The sequence below is a fragment of the Mya arenaria genome, chromosome 2, assembly GCF_026914265.1.
Source record: "Mya arenaria isolate MELC-2E11 chromosome 2, ASM2691426v1".
In the NCBI taxonomy this organism is placed as follows: domain Eukaryota; kingdom Metazoa; phylum Mollusca; class Bivalvia; order Myida; family Myidae; genus Mya; species Mya arenaria.
The window spans coordinates 71,533,549-71,556,252 of NC_069123.1; the positions used below are offsets into that span (position 1 = coordinate 71,533,549).

Genomic DNA, 22,704 nt, shown 5'->3' on the forward strand with positions numbered 1-22,704 from the left:
GCTGTAGTTGCTGATGATGTAGATGCTGGTAACGTAGATGCTTGTGATGTAAGTGCTGGTGATGGACGTGCTGGTGTTGTAAGTGCTCGTAATTGAAGTCCTGATCATGATAACCAAGACGAAGCTTTTCAGGAGCCTAAAGTCGCATACTAGATTACTATAGGAGGCTTAAATAAGCAACCTGTCACAGCTGAATTCCTGGTCGTCACCACAGAGAACAGTACGAACGTGAGCAGATATGAAGAACGCAACACGTCGTTCACGTTGCACTTGTACGAAACTTAGCAACATAAAGTGTTTTCTCATCTTCTTTGATATATGAAGAACAATATTCACATTTTATATCGAATCTAGAAATACCTGTATAATTGCCAGTTGCAATCGCATCACAATCGCTCATGTTACGCTTGTATGGGAATTCCCGGCCCTTATTGTGTACGCGATGTTGGGGATAGTTGGATCTTTATGGTCCAAAGAAAGATTTTAAGAAACTCCAGCATTGTGATCGTCTGTATTTCGTTTATTCGTTTACGTTTTTACCATCATTATTATTATGATAAATTAACGTATCATCTTTTGAAAGTATGTCAATTCACATTAAGTTTATAGTCATGTTAATTAAGTGAAATATGGCGCTTACATCAGAGAGAAATAGCATAACTTATAGATTGTCACGTACAAAAATATGCCCCAGCATTTATTATAATATTAAAAACCAGAAAAATAAATATCTTGCACAGTAACTGAGTGACAGAATGATTTATTTTACCGGAATAAACAGTTTTGTGGTCATTTTTGGTTTTCTTAGTCTATTGTCATGGTAAGTTCACATTGTCTTTAGTATTATAACTTAATCAGATAATTTACAAGCGTAAGTAGTCTTCAAAATTGACAATTTATCACTCTAGGAAAATTAAATTATGAAAAACAACAACATATAGGGGCGTCATCCAACCATGTGTACAGATAATGCTACCAAAAATAGTTCTGAAAGTTATTTATTGGTATTGACACAGTTATTCGTAAAAAAATCACAACTCATGCACTGACCTTAAGTGTGCCATTGTTATCCTTCAAAATTAACAAAGAAGCGCCAAGAAGGTTATAAGCCTTTTTGTGTTCCAGGTCGCTATGGTCGCTGACGGTTTCCCAGATCAGCAATATGGAGAAGGCGTTCGGACTAACCAGTTCCGAATCCGGCTGGCTTCTTACCGTATGGGAGATAGGCTACGTGATATGTACGGTGTTTGTTAGCTACTTAGCTCGCCGCCTCCACCTCGCCAGGAGCATAGGCGTTGCAACCATAATCTGCGGCCTCTCCGCCTTTGTGTTTGCCTTGCCGCACTTCGTGGCTTTCTCTTACGATGAAGTGATAGAGTCTATCCAAACAGAAAACACAACCTTACACACAGCCCCAAACCGTAAAATCCACGAAACACTTTGCACGGTTTCCACCAACGACAGCTCAACGGATGGATGGACTCCGGTTGACAATACCACTAGCGCTCCGCTCAAAAAGGCGGCTAGCGGCTCCAGCAAGATGATGGCGTACGTCCTCTTCAACATCGGGATGATCCTACAAGGGGCTGGTAAAGCGCCTTGCTACCCCTACTCCTCACAATACATCGACGACAACGTTGATCAACAGAAAACAGGATTCTACTTCGGTAAGATGATAAATCACATCAATAGAATTAAATTAGTCGAATTTAATAGTAAAACGTAACCTGTATACTTCCATACGAAAACGCATGACTAATTGATTGCTAAATTCTCATAAAGTATGCCACATTTCCAGGAATTTAACCTGTTACCCCCGACCTGAGTGAACCACTAGTCCGGGGATCAAACCCGTCATCCCCGACCTGAGCGAGTGAACCGTCAGTCCGGAAATCTAACCCGCTACCCCCCAACTGAGCGAGAAAGCCGCCATTCCGGGAATCTAGCCCGCTACCCCCGGCCTGAGCGAGTAAGCCGCCAGTCCGAACATCTAACCCGTTACCCCTGACCTGAACGAGTTGCTTAGGTCCAAAAATCTAGCTTGTTACCCCTGACCTGAGCGAGTGAACGGCCAGTACGGGAATCTTGCCCGTTATCCCTGACCTGAGCGAGTGAGCCACCAGTCCGGGAATCCAACCCGTTTCCCTCGGCCTGGTGGCTTACTCGCTCAGGTCGAGGGAAACGGAATCCAACCCGTTACCCTCGACCTTGACGAGTGAGCCACCAGTCTGGGAATCTAACCCGTTACCCTCGACCTGATCGAGTGTGCCGCCAGTCCGGGAATCTTACCCGTTACTCTCGACCTGAGCGAGTGAGCCGCCAGTCCGGGGATATTACCCGTACCCCCGACCTGAGCGAGTGAGCCGCCAGTGCGGGAATCTAACCCAATACCCTCGACCTGAGCGAGTGACCCACCAGTCCGGGAATCTTACCCGTTATCTCCGACCTGAGCGAGTGAGCCACCAGTCAGGGAATCTAACCCGTTACCCCCGACCTGAGCGAATGAGCCACCAGTCCGGGAATCTAACCCGTTATCTCCGATCTGAGCGAGTGAGCCGCCAGTTCGGGAATCTAACCCGTTATCTCCGACCTGAGCGAGTGAACCGTCAATCCTGGAATTTAACACGTTATCCCCGACCAGAGCGACTAGGCCGCCAGTCCGGGGATCTGACCCGTTACCCCCGACCTGAGCGAGTAGGCCGCCAGTCTGGGAATCTATCCTGTTAACCCTGACCTGAGTGAGTGAGCCACCAGTCTGGAAATTTATCCCGTTACCCCTGACCTGAGCGAGTGAGCCACCAGTCCGGGAATATGACCCGTTACCACTGACCTGAGCGAGTGAGCCACTAGTCCGGGAATCTTACCCGTCATCCCCGACCTGAGCGAGTGAACCGCCAGTCCGGGAATATGACCCGTTACCACTGACCTGAGCGAGTGAGCCACTAGTCAGGGAATCTTACCCGTCATCCCCGACCTGAGCGAGTGAACCTCCAGTCCGGGAATCTTACCCGCTACACCCGACCTGAGCGAGTAAGCCGCCAGTCCGGGAATCTAGCCCGATACCCCCGACCTGAGAGAGTGAGCCAACAGTCCGGGAATCTAACCCGTTACCCCTGACCTAAGCGTCCGGGAATTAAGCGTGTTACCCCGACCTGAGCGAGTGAGCTGCCAGTGCGGGGATATAACCCGTTACCCCCGACCTGAGCGAGTGAACGGCCAGTCCGCGAATCTAACCCGTTATCCACAACCTGGGCGAGTGAGCCACCAGTCCGGGAATCTAACCCGTTACCCCCGACCTGAGCGAGTAAGCCACCAGGCCGGGAATCTCAACCGTTACTCCCGACCTGAATAAGAGAGCCACCAGTCCGGGAATCTAACCCGTTACCCCCGACCTGAGCGAGTGAGCCACCAGTCCGGGAATCTTACCCGTTACTCCCGACCTGAACGAGTGAGCCACCAGTCCGGGAATCTAACCCGTTACCCCTGACCTGAGCGAGTAAGCCACCAGTCCGTGAATCTAACCCGTTACCACCGACCTCAGCGAGTAAGCCACCAGGCCGGGAATCTCACCCGTTATCCACGACCTGAACGAGTGAGCCACCAGTCCGGGAATCTAACCAGTTACCTCAAACCTGAGCGAGTAAGCACCCAGTCCGGGAATCTCAACCGTTACTCCCGACCTGAACGAGAGAGCCACCAGTCCGGGAATCTAACCCGTTACCCCCGACCTGAGCGAGTGAGCCCCCAGTCCGGGAATCTTACCCGTTACTCCCGACCTGAACGAGTGAGCCACCAGTCCGGGAATCTAACCCGTTACCCCTGACCTGAGCGAGTGAGCACCCAGTCCGGGAATCTAACCCGTTACCCCAAACCTGAGCGAGTAAGCCACCAGGCCGTGAATCTAACCCGTTACCCCTGACCTCAGCGAGTAAGCCACCAGGCCGGGAATCTCACCCGTTATCCACGACCTGAACGAGTGAGCCACCAGTCCAGGAATCTAACCAGTTACCCCAAACCTGAGCGAGTAAGCACCCAGTCCGGGAATCAAACCCGTTACCCCCGACCTGAGCGAGTAAGCCACCAGGCCGGGAATCTCACCCGTTACTCCCGACCTGAACGAGTGAGCCACCAGTCCGGGAATCTAACCCGTTACCCCCGACCTGAGCGAGTGAGCCACCAGTCCGGGAATCTTACCCATTACTCCCGACCTGAACGAGTGAGCAACCAGTCCGGGAATCTAACCCGTTACCCCTGACCTGAGCGAGTGAGCCCCCAGTCCGGGAATATATCCCGTTACCCCTGACCTGGGCCAGTGAGAAACCAGTCCGGGAATCTAACCCGTTACCATCGATCTGAGCGAGTGTGCCGCCAGTCCGGGAATCTAACCCGTTACCCATGACCTGAGCGAGTGAGATGCCAGTCCGGGGATCTAACCCGTTATCCCCGACCTGAGCGAGTGAGCTGCCAGTGCGGGGATATAACCCGTTACCCCCGTCCTGAGCGAGTAGGCCGCCAGTCTGGGAATCTATCCCGTTACCCCTGACCTGAGCGAGTGAGCCACCAGTCTGGAAATATATCCCGTTACTCCTGACCTGAATGAGTAAGCCGCCAGTCTGGGAATATGACCCGTTACCACTGACCTAAGTAAATAAGCCGCCAGTCCGAGCACTTGACCCGTTACCACTGACCTGAGCGAATGTGCCACTAGTCCGGAAATCTAACACGTTACCCCCGACCTGAGCGAGTGAGCCATCAGTCTGGGAATATGACCCGTCATCACGGACATAAGCAAGTAAGCCGCAAGTCCAAGCATCTGACCTGTTACCACTGACCTGAACGAATATGGTACTAGTCCGTGAATTTAACCCGTTACCCTTGACCTGAGCGAGTGAGCCACCAGTCAGGGAATCTTACCCGCTACCCATGATCTGAGCGAGTAAGCCACCAGTCCGGGAATCTATTACGTTATCCCCGACCTGAACGAGTAAGCCGCCAGTCCGGTGCTCTAACCCGTTAGCCCCGACCTGAGCGAGTGAACCGCCAGTCCGGGAATCCAACATGTTATCCCCGTCCTGAGCGAGTAAGCCACCAGTCCAAGAATCTAACCCGTTTACCCTGACCTGAGCGAGTAGGCCGCCAGTCCGGGAATCCTACCCTTTACCACTGACCTTAGCGAGTAAACCACCAGTCCGGGAATCTTACCTGTTACCCCTGACCTGAGCGAGTAAGCCGCCAGTCTTAGCATCTGACCCATCACCCCTGACCTGAGCAAGTGTGCCACCAGTCCGGGAATCTAACCCGTTACCCCCGACCTGAGCGAATGTGCAACCAGTCCGGGAATCTAACTCGTTACCCTTGACCTAAGCGAGTGAACTGCCAGTCTGGAAATCTAACCCGTTACCCCCGACCTGAGCGAGTGTGCCACCAGTCCGGGAATCTAACCCGTTACCCCCGACCTGAGCGAGTGTGCCACCAGTCCGGGAATCTAACTCGTTACCCTTGGCCTGAGCGAGTGAACCGCCAGTCCGGAAATCCTACCCGTTACCCACGACCTGAGCGAGTGAGTCACCAGTCCGGGGATATAACCCGTTACCCACGACCTGAGCGAGTGAGCCACCAGTCGGGGTATCTAACCCGTTACCCCCGACCTGAGCGAATGTGCCGCCAGTCCGGGAATCTAGCCCGTTACCCCCGACCTGAGCGAATGCGCCACCAGTCCGGGAATCTAACCCGTTACCCACGACCTGAGTGAGTGAGCCACCAGTCTGGAATCTAACCCGTTACCCTCGACCTGAGCGAGTGAGCCGCCAGTCTTGGAATCTTACCCGTTACCCCTGACCTGAGCGAGTAGGCCATCAGTCCGGTGCTCTAACCCGTTAACCCCAACCTGATCGAGTGTGCTGCCAGTCCGGGAATCCAACTCGTTACCCCCGACCGGAGCGAGTGTGCCATATTTCCGGGAATCTAACCCATTAACCCCGACCTGAGCGAGGGAGCCACCAGTCCAGGAAAAACCTGTGCGGGTATTGAAAATATTAACTCTGGCTGCATTAAACAGTCAATTTAATACAGTTTAAATGTTGCATAAACGAATGTGCTGCATTATATAAATTGCTTTTTTGAATGTCTGTCTGTCTGCAGGTATCATATCGGGCATTGCAGTGTTCGGACTGGCGCTGGGCTACGGGATGGGAAGTTTATCCAGCAATATGTTTGTCACGCTCAAAGGTATGCATACATAACTAATTATAGAACCCCAAGTTGTATGGCTGTTGAAGTCTATTCAACCAGTGTATACTTTATTTTAAACACTGCAATATCACGTTCATTCAATGGTAGTCTACTATATACATATGTACTCTTTAGTGTAAAGGCACTGGCAATGCTCATGATACGGCATAAAATAGCCTCATATTAAAAAAATGTACGAGACTTGACTTGACGTGTTCCATATATTGGTCGTATGTTGCGTACTCTTGGTTGTGTCGGTTATGTTCAGGCTTAATTTTGTTTGTATTTATGAATGAATGCTTCGTTGCGATTCCTTTATTTTTTTGGTATACCAAATTGTCAGAAACTTTGTCGGGCTGATTGGAAACTTGCTATTCTACGATATCCGACCCATGACTATGTGGTTGTTAGATGCATGGCGATCGCATATGTTTTTGGTATCATTTTAGGGGCTTTGTCTGCTTAAAAGAAAATGAGTTTTTCATACAGTTTATAGTCTTCTTTTTTTCAGAAATACATCTTACCATACTGTTCTTTATTTATACATTTGAAAAAATAATATATCTATATATATGTAAGTTGTCAAAGATCAATGCAATATTTATAATGTCTTCGCGGAGGATTCCACTTTGCACATATCGGGTTTAAGAGTGACAGATATTCAAAAAACATTGCAGAATGATTTGGATTCAGTAGCCTCTTGGTGCTTTAACAATAACATGTTGATACATTCAAGAAAATCAAAATGCATGTTGATTAACAAAGGTTACAAATCAAAACCCATCTCCTTAACATTTCTGTTAAATAATACGACTATGGAACAGGTTACAAGCCATACATTTCTTGGAGTTATTATTGATAACCAATTGAGTTGGAAAGAACAAGTTTTAAATGTTTGTAGGAAACTGAATTCTAAAATAGCACTTCTAAAACGAATTAATTACCTCTTAAGCTATGATAAGCAAAAACTATTTTACAATGCGTATATGTTATCTACAATGGACTATTGTTGTTCTATATGGAGCAGATGTATACATTCACACATTAGTAAAATATCTATTATTCAGAAAAAAGCTGCAAAAATAATTCTAAGAAAACCTGTTAAAACGTCATCAAGTCCATTGTTTAAAGAATTAGGCAGGATATGGTTTGACAATATATGTAAATTCAATGTTGGACTTATTATCTATAAGTTTTTGCAAGGTCTCATGCCTGAACACTTGAAAAAAACACCTTATGACAAAACAATGACATTAGTGAATGGCAGTCTGTTGAAATTGTTGGTTTAAATGCGATTTATTATTGTCTTTTATAATTTTGAACATTGTACTGAGTATAAGTTGTGTTTGAATGTCGTCGTGTTCGTTATTGTTTGGATGAGAATTGTATACTAATACGTTTGTAGAATCCATTGAAGACCACATTGTAAAGAAGATACTTACGTAACTTAATGTGTGATCTTCATGAAATAAAGTTAGTATTATTATATTTATAATATATAGAACATAATATGACACCGCATAGAATAAAAATAATGAATAATACTTATAACAATTAAACTTGCGATTGCTGTCGTTAACGTCTTATTTGAATTGACACAAAGAGCAAAATACTCACTGTAATATCTTTGTGCACTTCTTTTATTACATATAATATAATAATCAGCAAACTAAAGCCTTTCAAATGATAAAAACATCATCGGGTAAAGGCATCAAAACATTAACATTAAGGTAAATACTAAAAGAGGTCTAGCTTATTTGATTTATGAATCTTGTTTTAAAGAGGAAATGAAACAGGTTTGAATGTATATGAGTTTGTTGTAATTAGCGAAATATATTTCTTAACTCAATTGTATGGTTGTGTGAATGCAGAGCTAATAAGCGTCAAGTCATAAAACTGTTAAAGCTGGGTTTTCGTTGATCAAAAATACTTTTATGATAACACATGTCAATATTCGTTCCGCGAATGTAATTGTTCAATTATACTTTTGGTGTCATTTTAAGGTATTTGAACATTATTAGTATGTGCATACTAAGCCCCAAAGAGTCACTGTAGGATGGTTCTGCGGAATTTTTCGTCAGTTTGATGCTAAAAATAAGTTTAAGGTAAAAAAGTATCGAAAGATGCAAACATTCGCAAAATAACAAAAAACTCTGGAAAAAAAAGATCCATCGACAAGTTATGATTATAGAAGCTATGCATGAACCATTGCTTACGGCTTTCTTCACGTACACAGGCTATCTATTTGTTAAATGTCTAAAAAGTATTATACTGATACTTGACCACCCTAAAAACTAACCGGGGTATGTTTGAGTGTGACGATATCGTGCCCAAATCTGGGTAAAGAGGCTTCGACCCCTTCTGAAATTGTTTCCATCACACGTCACATTATAATAATTTCAAGATACTTCCTACTGTTTTCGATGCAAATGTCCAACTTTACCATAATTTGTAGTTAAACTCTGATGTCAGGATTGCTCCGGAACTTTAGAAGCTTGTTTATACGAGACGCATGTGAAGAGTGATAGTAGCGAACGAGCCCTTCATAATCATTAAGATATTACTTCAGGTCATAAAAAAACCTGACTTGGAATACAATCGGACAAATTTTCAATGACGCAAGTAGTGTGTATCGGATGAGTGGCAGTAGGCGGACCTTTAACGACCGCGAAAATTGAAATTAAGCCTTGCTCTAAATGATTGCCTACCTGCCATTTCATTGGCTAATTGTAGGTTATATTCTAAGTACCTGTTTTATACAAGACTCGCGGTACAAATCGAGTGTATGTGCCGTAGCAATTATCTTTAGTGGTGCCGATCCGAACCCTAAGGGGATGTGAATTGTGTCGCTAATATAAAGGACATCAAATTGCTTTAGTAATCAAAGGGTACGTCATGTGAGTCTAGGGCAGTTTAAATGAGGATTTGGAGTCTAATTTCGAAGATGGCGACGAAATGTGTAAACCAATATATCTTTAACTATGAGGGTTCTACATTGGACCTGAAAATATTGAAAAGTTTTTATTTCTGACTCGCTTAGGTCAGGAGAAGGTAAGAAAGATCCGTCGAAGGATTTCCTTTAATACTTTTTCTCTACTGACACATTTGAAAATTTAAATTTAATTAAAAAAATAAATTTGGGGCGTAAACGTTTCGCCCCTCCTTCCAAACCGGAATTTATTTTGTTAAAGTGTTTGCAGGGAGGATTTGGGGAAATCGCCAAGATTTTGTTCACATTTTTTAGTCAGAAATGGTGCATATTGAACAGTAGAGCCGAAATATATAATTATCACTACTTACCAGGCAAATGTGGCCAATCGTAAGTTCTATCTATGAGATTCACACGAAAGCCGACCTACATCATAGTCTAACATTACCTATACGAGCCCAAGATATGAGTTGTTTGTCCACATCAGCCACAGTCCTCTCGAAGACGGACAGCCGGTATATCGGCGCATGGTGGCTGGGCTTTTTTATCATCGGGCTGGCGACCACGGCCGTCTCCGTTCCCATGTTCTTCTTTCCGCGGCATCTCAACGGCCAGCCGCCACTGCGACACGACCAGGAGGAGAACCGGAAAAGGAAACAGCCATCGGTCAGGGGTGAATTGAAACGTAAGTCACACTTAAGTTCCAAACCTGTTTTGTGTATGCCGATCACAGTGACATTGCTTGTATACATATTCTGTAAATTATTGTATGACGTTGTATTACGCATTATCCATATATACGGATAGCAACGAGAACTAGAATTGGTAATCGAGTTTTCGGACCTTTTCCCGATTGAATCGAGTACTCTAAATACTTTAATGATGCTCATTATGAAAAGGTATATGTCCTGAAAACGTTACTGTTTTACAGAAATCGTAGAGACTGATTTTGTTTTTACCTCAGGACCGATTAATAAATCCGAAAGAAAACCATGTATGCCAATTGTCCTGCTTACCAACATCACCTTAAAGGACGCCAATTTCCATACTTAGCAATAGACAAGGCTGTTAGATATCAGGGTTAAGTGCAATATACTAAGTATACTACATATATCAAACACTACCAACGCAGTTGTTAGCAAAACATACATTATTTAAATTACATTGGACATTCGAAAAATGAATGTCGTGCTGTCCCTTCACTGGAAATTGGACGTTCAAAAGATAAATGTCATATTGTGCCAGCATAACATTCATTTTTAATTGTCCAATGTCGTGCTATCCAAAGTCGTGTCAGTATGACATTCATCTTTTGAATGTCAATTGTCGAATGTCGTTTTTTCAGCTTAGTTCACATGCTTATCAAAATATTAAACGACGGTAAATGGTGGAGAAATGATTGCGAACAGTTGGGGCATTTATATCGGCCCTAGAGCTTTACCGCAACGCATAGTTTGAGGGAGTACCTAGTATGTCATATCACAACATCTCTATAAATAGAGCTATGTACGTTTGTTAACAGATGTGGTCCAGGCGCTGTCGGCCATATTTCGGAGGCCCGTGTACATATTGACGCTGATGTCCTCCGTGTTGCAGATCCTCTCCCTCGCCATTTTTCTGGGCTTTGAACCCAAGTACATGGAGACCCAGTTTCTCGTACCAGCCTGGAAAGCCAACATCATCGTGGGTGAGCTAAATTGAATGTTGTTTAACTCTAAAAATACTTCTTATAAGTATGTAAAACTTATTTGTTGACGAGATAAGAGTCATTTGTTTAACATGACCGATATTCGTTTTAAATATTTACTTTAAAGCTCTAATGGGCATTTTCTATAACATAATTAATATTGATGTTCTCAATTATGTTCAGTATTGTATCTTCCAAGTGTCTGGGGTGGAAGATAGGTCTATCACAACACGTGTGTGGAATATTGTCGATGGTTTGGGTACATCCATCTTCCAGGATGGTCCATTGCAGATGTTTTTTTTTGTTTTTTTTTGTAATTAAATATCTGAATATTGGCCTTTAAATGACGTTATCATGACAGGGACAATACAAATGACACACAAAAAACAATAAGTTCAAATCATTTAAATTGAAATCACGCTATTAAGTGTTTTTAAATATGAAGGATAATTGAACGCCAACAGTGACATACTATTTTTCTTTCCATTCTTAAGTTCCGTAAATTATTTCATGTAAAGTACAACTTCATAGTTACTTAAATACTGGCGTACACTTTAAATTATATTTCATCAGTAAATCGACTGAGTTTGAATTGCAAACCAGATATGTTCCGTGGGTATCTTAATCGGACCTAAAGTCGCGGTGTTTAACAGCATTCAACCGGTTTCTATGGATACAGCTTAAATACTCTCTGGAAATGTTATTTCAGTGAATTATATAATACAGAATATATTCTGTACAATGGACGATTATGACAAGGGCAAGCAAAAAATTTTCCGTACATCCGGGCTTTGTTATATTTTACCGGCTGTCAAGGTCTGGGTGGGATAAGTTTTTTTCTTCAGTTTTTTTCAGTTGAATATGTATTCTCATTATATGTCATAATTATGTGGCGAGATTTGATTTTGAATGACTGTAAATTGATCGACTTATTGCGTTTGGTGAAGAAGGTAGACCAGACGGATATATGCACATATTAAATAATGTCACTTCTTTTGTGACAGTGTGTGCAAAACCCCAATTTCCTGTATACAATTAAATCATCACAATGTGCATCATCTAGGTAAGCTGAGTATCGTGTCGTCTGATGTCGTACTGGAAATGATTGACGTGACGCATATATCATTTGTTGCTGAGAGTCATTCCAACCTTCACGTCAAAGATAATTGTGTATATTTTTAGGCGTGGTCAGTATCTTGTCGTTTAGTATTGGGAGTCTGGTTGGCGGGACGGTAACGCGTCGCTGGAAGATGACTCCTGCCACCCATCTAGGGGCCATGGTGGTCATGTATCTCCTCGTCACCAGTTTCCTCACTATAGCAACATTCCTCGGATGTGGATCTCAGTCCGTCACCGATCCGCTTCACAACCAAACGTGAGAAACAATCAACGACGTACCATTTAACTGGTATTTGTAAATGGCATAGAGCCGCACCTCTTTATATATGTCTTCAAAAAAACGTATGTAACGTTATATGCAGAGGAACACCTCTTTTTTCTCAGACCCAAATGGCGCGTCACCAGAAACTATTATGTCTTTTTCCTTCGCAGTGTGTAAAATATAGCAAAATATCTAGGCTCTGAAAGAAAGTTTCGCAGTACAAGTTTTATTTACGCTCAACATATATACCTGTTGATAGAGACACACTGGGCATTTTACAATAAGACATATTACAATATGACATACCGTAAAGAAATAACTATATAAAAAAAACAAAAAAAAACAATAACAGACTACTAAACCTAGCACTCATTTTTGAATGTCCAAGGTCGTGTCATCGCGACACTCATTTCCAGCGCGATACTCATTTTTGAATGTCGAATGTCGTGCCAGCGCGACACTCATTTTTGAATGTCGAATGACGTGCCAGCGCGACACTCATTTTTGAATGTCGAATGTCGTGCCAGCGCGACACTCATTTTGAATGACAAATGTACAACTTACAAAAAAAAGTATTGTCTTGATTTGCCAATGACATGATTTCCGCATTGACAATTCAGCAATGGAATGTTCTTCAAAAAAAAATGACACCTAGTTATTCATAATTTTCAACATCTTCAACTTTTTGATCTTACACCACGATATATTTATCTCGTATCGGTCTTTCACTGAATACAAATAGCTTCATAAAAGCTATATGTATATCTTATTCCCCCCCCCCCTTTGACATAATACGTAGTTTGCATAATTACCATGGGAAGTACAAAAATGTTTTTATTATTTGAAAAGATAGCTTTAAAATGGCAACAGGTTTAAGATACACGTCTAGTTCTCATCATCAATATTCACACTTGGATTACTTTTATTTAACACCTATGTGATAGATTAAACCTGTATATAAGCCTTATCAACGGTTAAAAAACAGAAGTATTTACCATTAGACAAGAATGAAAAACTTGAATTACATATTCTTGATAATGAAATTAATTTTCCATTGACATTATATCTAGCAAGTATTGACCGGATATTGATGAACATACAATCTTTAGGCTGTCCGAATTTGCTAAATACTCTACTATTATTATACCAAGCCTTAAATTTCTCAAGGCAATAACGAAAATTAACTTATGACCGGCTACTGAAACGCTAATCCCCGGTGTGCAATATTAATTGCTACTAACTCGCGAACCAACGGTGTTCAGTATTACCGGAAACTGACTCGCGTACCACTGGTGTTCAGTATTACCGGCTTCTGACTCGCGTACCATCGGAATTCAATAATACCGGCTACTGACTCTCGTACCATTGGTTTTCAGTTATACAGGATACTTGTTCGCTTACCCCCAGTGTTTAGTAATAGCGGCTACTGGTACGCTTACCCCAGGTTTTCAGTATTACCTGCTACTGAATCGCGTACCACTGGTGTACAGTAATATCGGCTACTGGTACGCTTACACCTGGTTTCCATTATTACCGGCTACTAAATTGCGTACAACTGGTGTATAGTATAACCTGCTACTGGTAGGCTTACCCCCGGTGTTCATTATTGCCGGCTACTGACCCGTTTACCCCCGCTGTTCAGTATTACCGGCTACTGGTACGCTTACCCCCGATGTTCAGTATGATCGGCTACTGACTCGGGTACCACCGGTGTTCAGTATTACCGGCTGCTGGTACGCTTACCCACCTGTGGTCAGTATTACCGGCTACTGACTCGCGTACCACCGGTGTTCAGTATTACCGGCTATTTTACGCTTTCACCAGGTTTTCAGTATTACCGGTTACTGACTCGCGTACCGCCGGTGTTCAGTATTACCTGCTTCTGGGACCTTTAATCACGCTGTTCAGTATTACCGGCTACTCGTACGCTTACCCCCAATGTTCAGTAATACCGGCTACCGGTACGCGTAGCCCCGATGTTCAGCATTACCGACTACTGACTCGTCTACCACAGGTGTTCAGTATTACCGGCTAATGGTACGCTTATCCCCGATGTTCAGTATTACCGTATACTGGTACGCTTACCTCCGGTGTTTAGTATTACCTTCTACTGGTACACTTACCCCCGGTGTTAAGTATTACCGGCTACTGACTCGCGTACCATCTATATTCAATAATACTGGCTAGTGGTACGCTTACTCCCGGTGTTCAGTAATACCGGCTACTGGTACGCTTACCCCCGATTTTCAGTATTAACAGCTACTGGTAAGCTTAATCCGGTGTTCAGTATTACTTGCTACTGGTACATTTACCCCATTGTTCAGTATTACCGGCTACTGACTCGCGTACCACCGGTTTTCAGTATTACCGTCTACTGGTACGTTTACCTCCTGTGTTCAGTATAACCGGCTACTGGTACACTTACCCCCGGTGTTCAGTACTACCGGCTACTTTCTCGCGTACCACCGGTGTTTAGTATTACCGACTACTGACTCGCGTACCACCGATGTTCAGTATTACCGGCTACTTACTCGCGTACCACCGGTGTTTAGTACCACTGACTTCTGACTCGCGTACCCACTGTTTTCAGTAATACCGGCTACTGGCTTGTATACCTCCAGTTTACAGTACTACTTCGTTTAACCGGTGTATCATATGTGGGGACAAACGAGTGAAAAATATGTTACATTGGAACATAAAATAACGAATGCCGTGCTGGCACGGTCGGTGGAATTACCGAAATCCCCGTAAATACCGAAAATCCCTTCCATTCTCTGAGGTATATAGCGTTTTCTTTAATACGCCCGGATTTACTACTTTATTGTGTTCGAATGTTGTATGCCGTAATTGTTGGAGGTTGGAGAGGGGTGGGGAAGCCTGGGGAGGGTGGGGGTGGGGGTCGTGGTGACTAAAACCCGGGACCCCCTTTCATTTTCAAAAGTTCGTACAAAAGAAGAGTATGCGAGGAGGTTCTTACGCCGTTCTTTCAAAACTGCATTGTGTTTTAGTGGGTTGTATGCTGTATATCTTGGTGGTTGGAGAGGGGTGGGGGAGTCGGAGTAGTTGGGGTGGGGCAGGGAGTGATTAAACCCCGGGAACCCCATTCATATTTCTAAGTACATACACAAGAGTATGCAGTATGGTTTAAAACTGTATTGTGTTTAAGTGGGTTGTATGTCGTGGTTGAGGTTGGTTGGAGAGTGGTGGGGGAGTCGGAGGAGGGGGTGGTGGCTACGAAGAAGTCTCAAATACTACTTTCACATATCTCATTTCAAATTGTAGAGGTAAGGGAGGGTAGGGTCGTACCTTATCGTATACAAAAAAGTATGCGAGGGTGTGTACGCCGATATTTAATACTTCATTTTGGTCGTCCTGTATGCCAAAGTTGTTGGTGGGTGGAGGGGGGGTGTGGAAGTCGGACGAGGGGGTGGACAAATCCCGGGAAGTCCTTTTAATTTCATATATGTTAATGTTTTAACGACTAGTTCAATATCACATTTCATTGTGTTTGATTGCTATTCGTATTTTAAGTATATCGTATATTGAATGTTTTAAAGGTGTATTATTTGTTATTGATATTTCCTGTAATAAGTTATCCGTTTATTTCGTTGTAAAGCGCCTTTGAAAGTGTGGTTAAAAATGGTGGTGTATAAGTTAATCGATAAATAATAACTGTGTATTGTGAACAAGTTGTGTGTCGAGAAAGGTGAATAATTGGTATCAAGCAGGAGTTGATTATATTCAAAGTCAAAGTCAAACACGGTTTATTCTCTCATACCATAAACATGGCTAATGAGGTCCTATACAAAACATATATACATGGCGGCAGATATAATGTAAATTTCTAACTACAATTCATATGATACCCAATACGAGTATCGGACGGTCATTCACATGAAGCCAGAAAACATTATAGTCAAATCACAATGAATAAGGTTGTATCAATAGTAGAAATATTACCTTTGAATCACTTGTACATAAGAAAAAGAATATCTAACAATTGTGTGCCTAATTTATACAATTGTTCTTATGTGTATCATAACGATTTGTATGTGTCTCAACTGTTATGTGGAATCGCTTGGTATGTTTCATTGCACAATCTCGCGAAGAAAGAAATGCAAATTGTACAATTTCACATAAATACCATCACTGTACCTAAATAAGAATCATCAACATATTTTAACATTTGTCATGACAATGATAGGAAAGTGTATTTAATGAATAAAGGCTTAATATAAGATTTAATATCATAAAGCATACTATGTAAATTCATACATGAAATATTCGTCACAATATCGATATGGACATGTCATTGTGAGATATTGGTCCATGTCTGATACCTATCAGTAATGACACCCCGCTGTGACAGATTCTTATCGTGCGGTCAGTACTTGGAACCATGCTGTCACTGATGACTATAATACGATGTGTATTGAACCCCAATGGCGGTCAGGTTCAAAACGGGATGCTCCTGTGAACCAGAAATTAAATCTTGTATTTACACAAAGGAGTATTTGAAGATCAACTTTAAATATTGACTTATAATTATAATAGTTTTGTTCATCCTCACCTGATGTGAATATTTTTTGAATGTATTTATGATTCTATTTCATATTATGTATAACCTATGTCATACCATGTGTTTGTTTATTTATTATTCATTTGTGGTTAAGAAGATGATGTACGTTGTACAAGTCTTAATAAAATATCTGTTCTGTTCTATTTACACGAAGGTAACAAGTAAGAGTACGCGGTGTATGAGAGAAACATCTGAAGTCGGAATATTTATTTCTTAATGCAATGCAGTTCAAGAGTACATTGCACGTCAGTGTTTCTATTTATATATATATGTATGTTTTATCAATATATTCGTATTGTTCTTGGTATAATAATAGTACAATATAGATTTAGTGAATACATTTTAGGAAAAGCGTTGTAAGCATTTGCTTTTAAAAAGAAAGGCGAGGAATATTTGGGGAATAGTTGAAAGCGAATGTGGATTTTAAAATTGGCTAATTAAAGTCGGAACACCTTGAGAACGTGATATGTTAAATTTCACGTGTTTGGTAAAAAGGTGTGAATTCGCAGTACCTAATGAAAGCGCTTGTTGATATATCAAAGTTAGAACCGTGTAATGAGTGTTTGTAGCAGAATTAACACCTTGGCATGGCTTGAGCACAATCGTCAGATTGTCAGTATATATAAAGGTGTGTTCAAATATATTGCATGTATGTTGTGTTCACTCTTGTTATTAAAAATGAAGAAAGTTGCAATTTTCGGGGACAGTCACGTCTGGCGACTAGGCGCATTCTGCAATGAGGACCTCAAGGTGCGTTGTTTTTTCATGTTCACTCACTATGTACAGTAAAACCTAACTTCCTATTTAGTTAGCTTACATCGGCGATTTATACGTGTTTGTTTCTAGTTGTCATATAACGACATGCCAATATACTCGTACTAAAAAGTTTTAGGATGGTCAATCTGTGAGAGTGCAGCTTGTAGACTTTTTGTAAACACCTACTGTCACGATTTAATGACTCAACCTAATTAAGCGTACTAAATATTAGGTCTGAATGTACAATGATATATTATGTATTCATATGTGATGTTTAAGCACTTTGCACACTGTGAAATGTTACAGTCATAAGTTGTGTAGTAATTCTATAATTGAAAGGCCGCATATATATTCTGTTTTGTATATATTATGTTTTACTTCAATTGAATATATACGGATGACAATTATTAAAACAATGTTGCAATGAGGTGATAATTGAAAAGAATATTACAAAGGCAACGACTGTGAAGCCATTTACAATATTAAATGTATTCTTTTAGGTGCCTATGGAGGTGCGTTTCTTTGGTGCGGGCGGGATGAAAGCTTCCAAACCAAACCAGGACTTTTGAAACAGGTGAAGATGTACGGGGCGGACTTGGTGGTAGTGAGTTTGGGCGGCAATGATATCACAACTGCATCCGTACGAAGACATAGTGGCGGCCGTACTTGACATTGCCCAGGACTTCCTTGACAGTGGTGTATCTACCATCCTTGTGTTGGAGATTGGGGAGCGTGGAGCATTCCGGGACGGGTTGGGGTACAGGTCTTTTGCAAGCCAGCGCGCACGAATTAACCAGTTGCTGGGGAAGAGAGAGCTCGTTGAAGTTTTGCGGCTTCCCCACATACGTTTTCCAGCCGAGTTCATGCGAGACAAAGTACATTTAAATGAGAAGGGACTGAAAAAGTTGTTTTATAGAATTAGGTCGGCAGTGTGCCGGTACATGTAATTGTGCTCGTTTCATTCGTCAATAATGTTAATTTGTATCTGTTCATGTTGATAAACATTGCAGGATTGCTTCTTAAAAAACTGTTATATGCCCGATTAAACACTTTTAATCTGGAATGAAGTTTGTCTTCATTTATTGTACTTTTGCCACTGACTACAGTCAAAGCAGTTGTGCGTGCGTGCGTGCGTGCGTGCTTGCGTGCGTGCGAATCCATTTTGCCGTACAGAAAGCGAAATCCCTCAGCTTGTGATTAATAACGCGATTTATTCTAGCCAAGCGTAATCACAAAGAAGAATGGTAGTAGCAGTTCACTGCCACTAAACCGATACACATTCCCTGCAATGTGTTGTTTTCTAAAACAGTTATATGAGCTGAAATTAAATCATGATGATTAAGAATGGGCGAATTGAGTGTATAATCCAGCTATTACTCAAAACAAGATGACGTGTCACCAGTGTACAAATAATATGAAAGAACATTGGGGAATATAGAAATGTATTTGTACAGTTCCTGAAGTATGCGACCATTAAGGTAGCACACCCCTAATAAAACCTCCACTCGATACTCAATGCTTTAGCCTGTAGTGTTAAGCACAGGGACTAAGAATATTTTGAGGGTTTCGTGATAGTGGTTCGAATCCAGCCAAAGCACATTGCAATATTTTTATTTATTTTTTGGTTTCATTACCTAACATTTCTATACAAAAGTTCAAATTGTATTTTAATTAAAAGTAATGAGATATATGTTTACACATATTAATATATTAGCTTCTGTGACGTTTTTTAACTCGCAATTACGGCTGAAATAGATGTTTGGGATTCACCAACTTAATTTGTTAAGAATGAGACGGTTAAACATTTCGATATTTTGGCATAATGTTCTCAGAAGACAATTCTTAATACTAAACTACATGAGTATTTCAAGATAGTGTTGTTTTTGTCTAAATATCGATGTTCCAATTTTAGTTAAACTTGAAATGGCCATTTAAGTACAGTTCCATTATATTTGTTGCTCTAAACTTCTGAAATCAAATATTTCTTCGTATAATTATTATAATTTTGCAAGAAATAATAAAAAGGGACTGATCTTGTCATTCGGGAGATGGTGTACGGTAATTCAAATTGAAATAAAAGTGCTTTTTTGACGGTAAATATCTTTTAAATTCTGATTGTGAACCCAGAAAATGATATACTTAAAGAATTTAACAAGCTGATCAAAGTTTTAAATGGAGCCAATTAGTGATGTGCTCCCTCAATGTGCACTTTGTATTTTACATGTTGTTGCTGTTCTAAAAATAAGCTGTTTTTGCACCAGCGCCTTCCAACCGTAACTCACAAGATGAATAACCAGGGCCGAACATTATTTGAAGTTAACGTATACCAAGGTACATAGTCATATATTACGAAGTACATTTATTTAACGTTAATTGAACGTGTCGATATATGCAACGTCTATATGTCGATATGAGTAATCGTCTATTTGGGAAACTATAATATGCAAAAGATACAGTACGTCATCCAGATAGGAACATGTAGTAATGCCATTAACACTTGACAGGTGTGAAAAGGGTCAAGTCGCCACTCAATGGTAGGGCCAACACGGTAGCCTTTCCTGTGTAAAACATGTCATACATTTTGAAGTGCTTGCGCGTGAGTTTGTTGCTGCAGAGACCCGCCGTGAATCCCATTGTAGGGAAACTTCAGTCGCACTGAGGTGGCATATCTCTCAGCGCAACTCACGTCGCAAGTGCAACTACTCCTTTTTCCAAATTGCGTTAACCTTTTGTCGTCGTCGAAAACCATGCGCCAATAATAAGCAATAATAGCGGCTAGCTGATGTCAACATGCACTTTTATGTCAAACGATATACATGGTACATTCAATTTTGGGGTGTACCATTTATGTCAGAGCTAGACAATCAGTGAAACCCATTTAAGCGCGTGAGTTTGTTGCTGCAGAGACCCGCCGTGAATCCCATTGTAGGGAAACTTCAGTCTCACTGAGGTGGCAAATCTCTCAGCGCAACTCGCGTCGCAAGTGCAACTACTCCTTTTTCCAAATTGCGTTAACCTTTTGTCGTCGTCGAAAACCATGCGCCAATAATAAGCAATAATAGCGGCTAGCTGATGTCAACATGCACTTTTATGTCAAACGATATACATGGTAAATTCAATTTTGGGGTGTACCATTTATGTCAGAGCTAGACAATCGGTGAGACCCTTTTAGGCGCGTGAGTTTGTTGCTGCAGAGACCCGCCGTGAATCCCATTGTAGGGAAACTTCAGTCTCACTGAGGTGGCATATCTCTCAGCGCAACTCACGTCGCAAATGCAATTACTCCTTTTGTAAACGGCCAGCAATAAATACGGTTAGCTGACGTCGACTACATTTACTGGGATGGATTATTCCATAATCATCGCTTTATGATAAAAGTGAAAGTCCATAAGGGAGGGAGGTTATTTTCAATTAGACCAATTTTTTATGATTTTTGAAGATGCTGTTGCATTTCAATGTTCTCTAAAGCTGTAGTACGTAACTTCTTCAACTAAATGAGGGTAGGTTTTGGGTGGGGGTGGGGGATGGGCCATGACGAGAGCGCCTCCTCGTGGTGTGGCCTGGATATGGCACGGTGAATGAACAATCTGTTTTTCATCTAAATTAGAAAAATATATATATATAATACAAATCTTTGGTCCAATTCAAGTCCACATTCATCCTGCCATAACTGAACGCTCTCATATGGTCGAAAATTAGCAATATCACTTCGCTTAAGACCACCCTCTTTCATATAATATACCACTTCGGGACATATGGCATTATAATAACCGCCTACTCAGCCCCCGAAGGTGAACAGACCTCGGCTTACGCCTCGGTCCATATACACCTTCGATGGGTAAATGGCCTGTCCTTATTATGTCATATGGCCCTCAGTGGTGTATTATATTAAATTTCTTTAATATCGTAAACACTGACGTGCAACGTACTCTTGAACTGCATTACACTAAGAAATAAATATTCAGACTTCCGATGTTTCTTTCATACACCGCGTACTCTTACTTGTTACCTCCGTGTAAATACAAGATTTAATTTCTGGTTCACAGGAGCATTCCGTTTTGAACCAGAACGCCATTGATTGGGGTTCAATACACATCGTATTATAGTCATCAGTGACAGCATGGTTCCAGGTACTGACCGCACGATAAGAATCTGTCACAGCGGGGTGTCATTACTGATAGATAACAGACATGGACCAATATCTCACAATGACATGTCCATATCGATATTGAGACGAGTATTGCATGTAAGTATTTAAACGGTATGCTTTACGATATAAAATATTAGATTATGCCTTTATTCATTAATAACACTTTCCTATCATGACCAATGTTAATATGATGTTGATGATTCGTATTTAGGTGCAGTGATGGTATTTAAGTGAAATTGTACAATTTGCATTTCTTTCTTCCCGAGATTGTGCAATGAAACATACCAAGCGATTCCACATAACAGTTGAGACACATACAATTTGTTATGATACACATAAGGACAATTGTATAATCAACTCCCGCTTGATACCAGTTATTCACCTTTCTTGACACACAACTTGTTCACAATACACAATTAATTATTATTTATCGATTAACTTATACAGCACCATTTCTATATACACGTTCAAAGGCGCTTTCAACAATATAAACTGGTAACTAATTACAAGCAATATCAATACAAAAGCTATTAAACAATCAATGTACGACATATTAAAAATCAGAAAATCAAGAAAAAAATATAATGTGATATCAATTGAATTACTAGTTTGAAGTTAAAACATTAAATATCAATATCTACGATAACAAAATAACTCCAGCCCATGTAAAGTACACAACTTCTGTGTATCTTTATTACCGTCTGCTATCTTATCAGATAACACATTTAAGTGTCTTGCTGTGCGGTGTCATCCAATGCAGTACAATTTTCATAAACGAAACTGAATGAATAAATCTTGTTATCATACTTCGTTGGTTTTGATTACGTTTAAGTCACCCCAACACCCCTCCACCGACTCCCCTTCCCCTCTCTACAACCAACTATGGCATACAAGCGATGACACTAATAATAAGTAATTACTCCCGGCGTACAAACCACCTCGCACACTCGATGTAAAATGAAAGGGGGTCCCGGGTTTTAGTCACCACGAC

General features: G+C 41.5%; 1 protein-coding gene across 1 annotated transcript; it reads left to right on the plus strand.

The window, feature by feature from the left end:
- Nucleotides 1-743: 743 nt before the first annotated feature.
- Nucleotides 744-12,226, plus strand: LOC128216945 (solute carrier organic anion transporter family member 1A6-like). Its single transcript, XM_052923695.1, has 6 exons — nt 744-820; nt 1,126-1,667; nt 6,142-6,228; nt 9,648-9,845; nt 10,683-10,847; nt 12,030-12,226. Exons 1-6 carry the CDS (start codon nt 756-758, stop codon nt 12,224-12,226), a joined length of 1,254 nt encoding a protein of 417 aa, XP_052779655.1. The 5' UTR covers nt 744-755.
- Nucleotides 12,227-22,704: the final 10,478 nt, after the last annotated feature.

What these genes read in the sequence shown, in the direction of transcription:
- LOC128216945 (XM_052923695.1), top strand. Translation starts at nt 756, where the DNA reads ATGATTTATTTTACCGGAATAAACAGTTTTGTGGTCATTTTTGGTTTT. An exon ending in TTTCTTAGTCTATTGTCATG is followed by an intron (nt 821 to 1,125) that starts GTAAGTTCACAT and finishes TTTGTGTTCCAG; the next exon opens with GTCGCTATGGTCGCTGACGG. An exon ending in GGTCAGGGGTGAATTGAAAC is followed by an intron (nt 9,846 to 10,682) that starts GTAAGTCACACT and finishes GTTTGTTAACAG; the next exon opens with ATGTGGTCCAGGCGCTGTCG.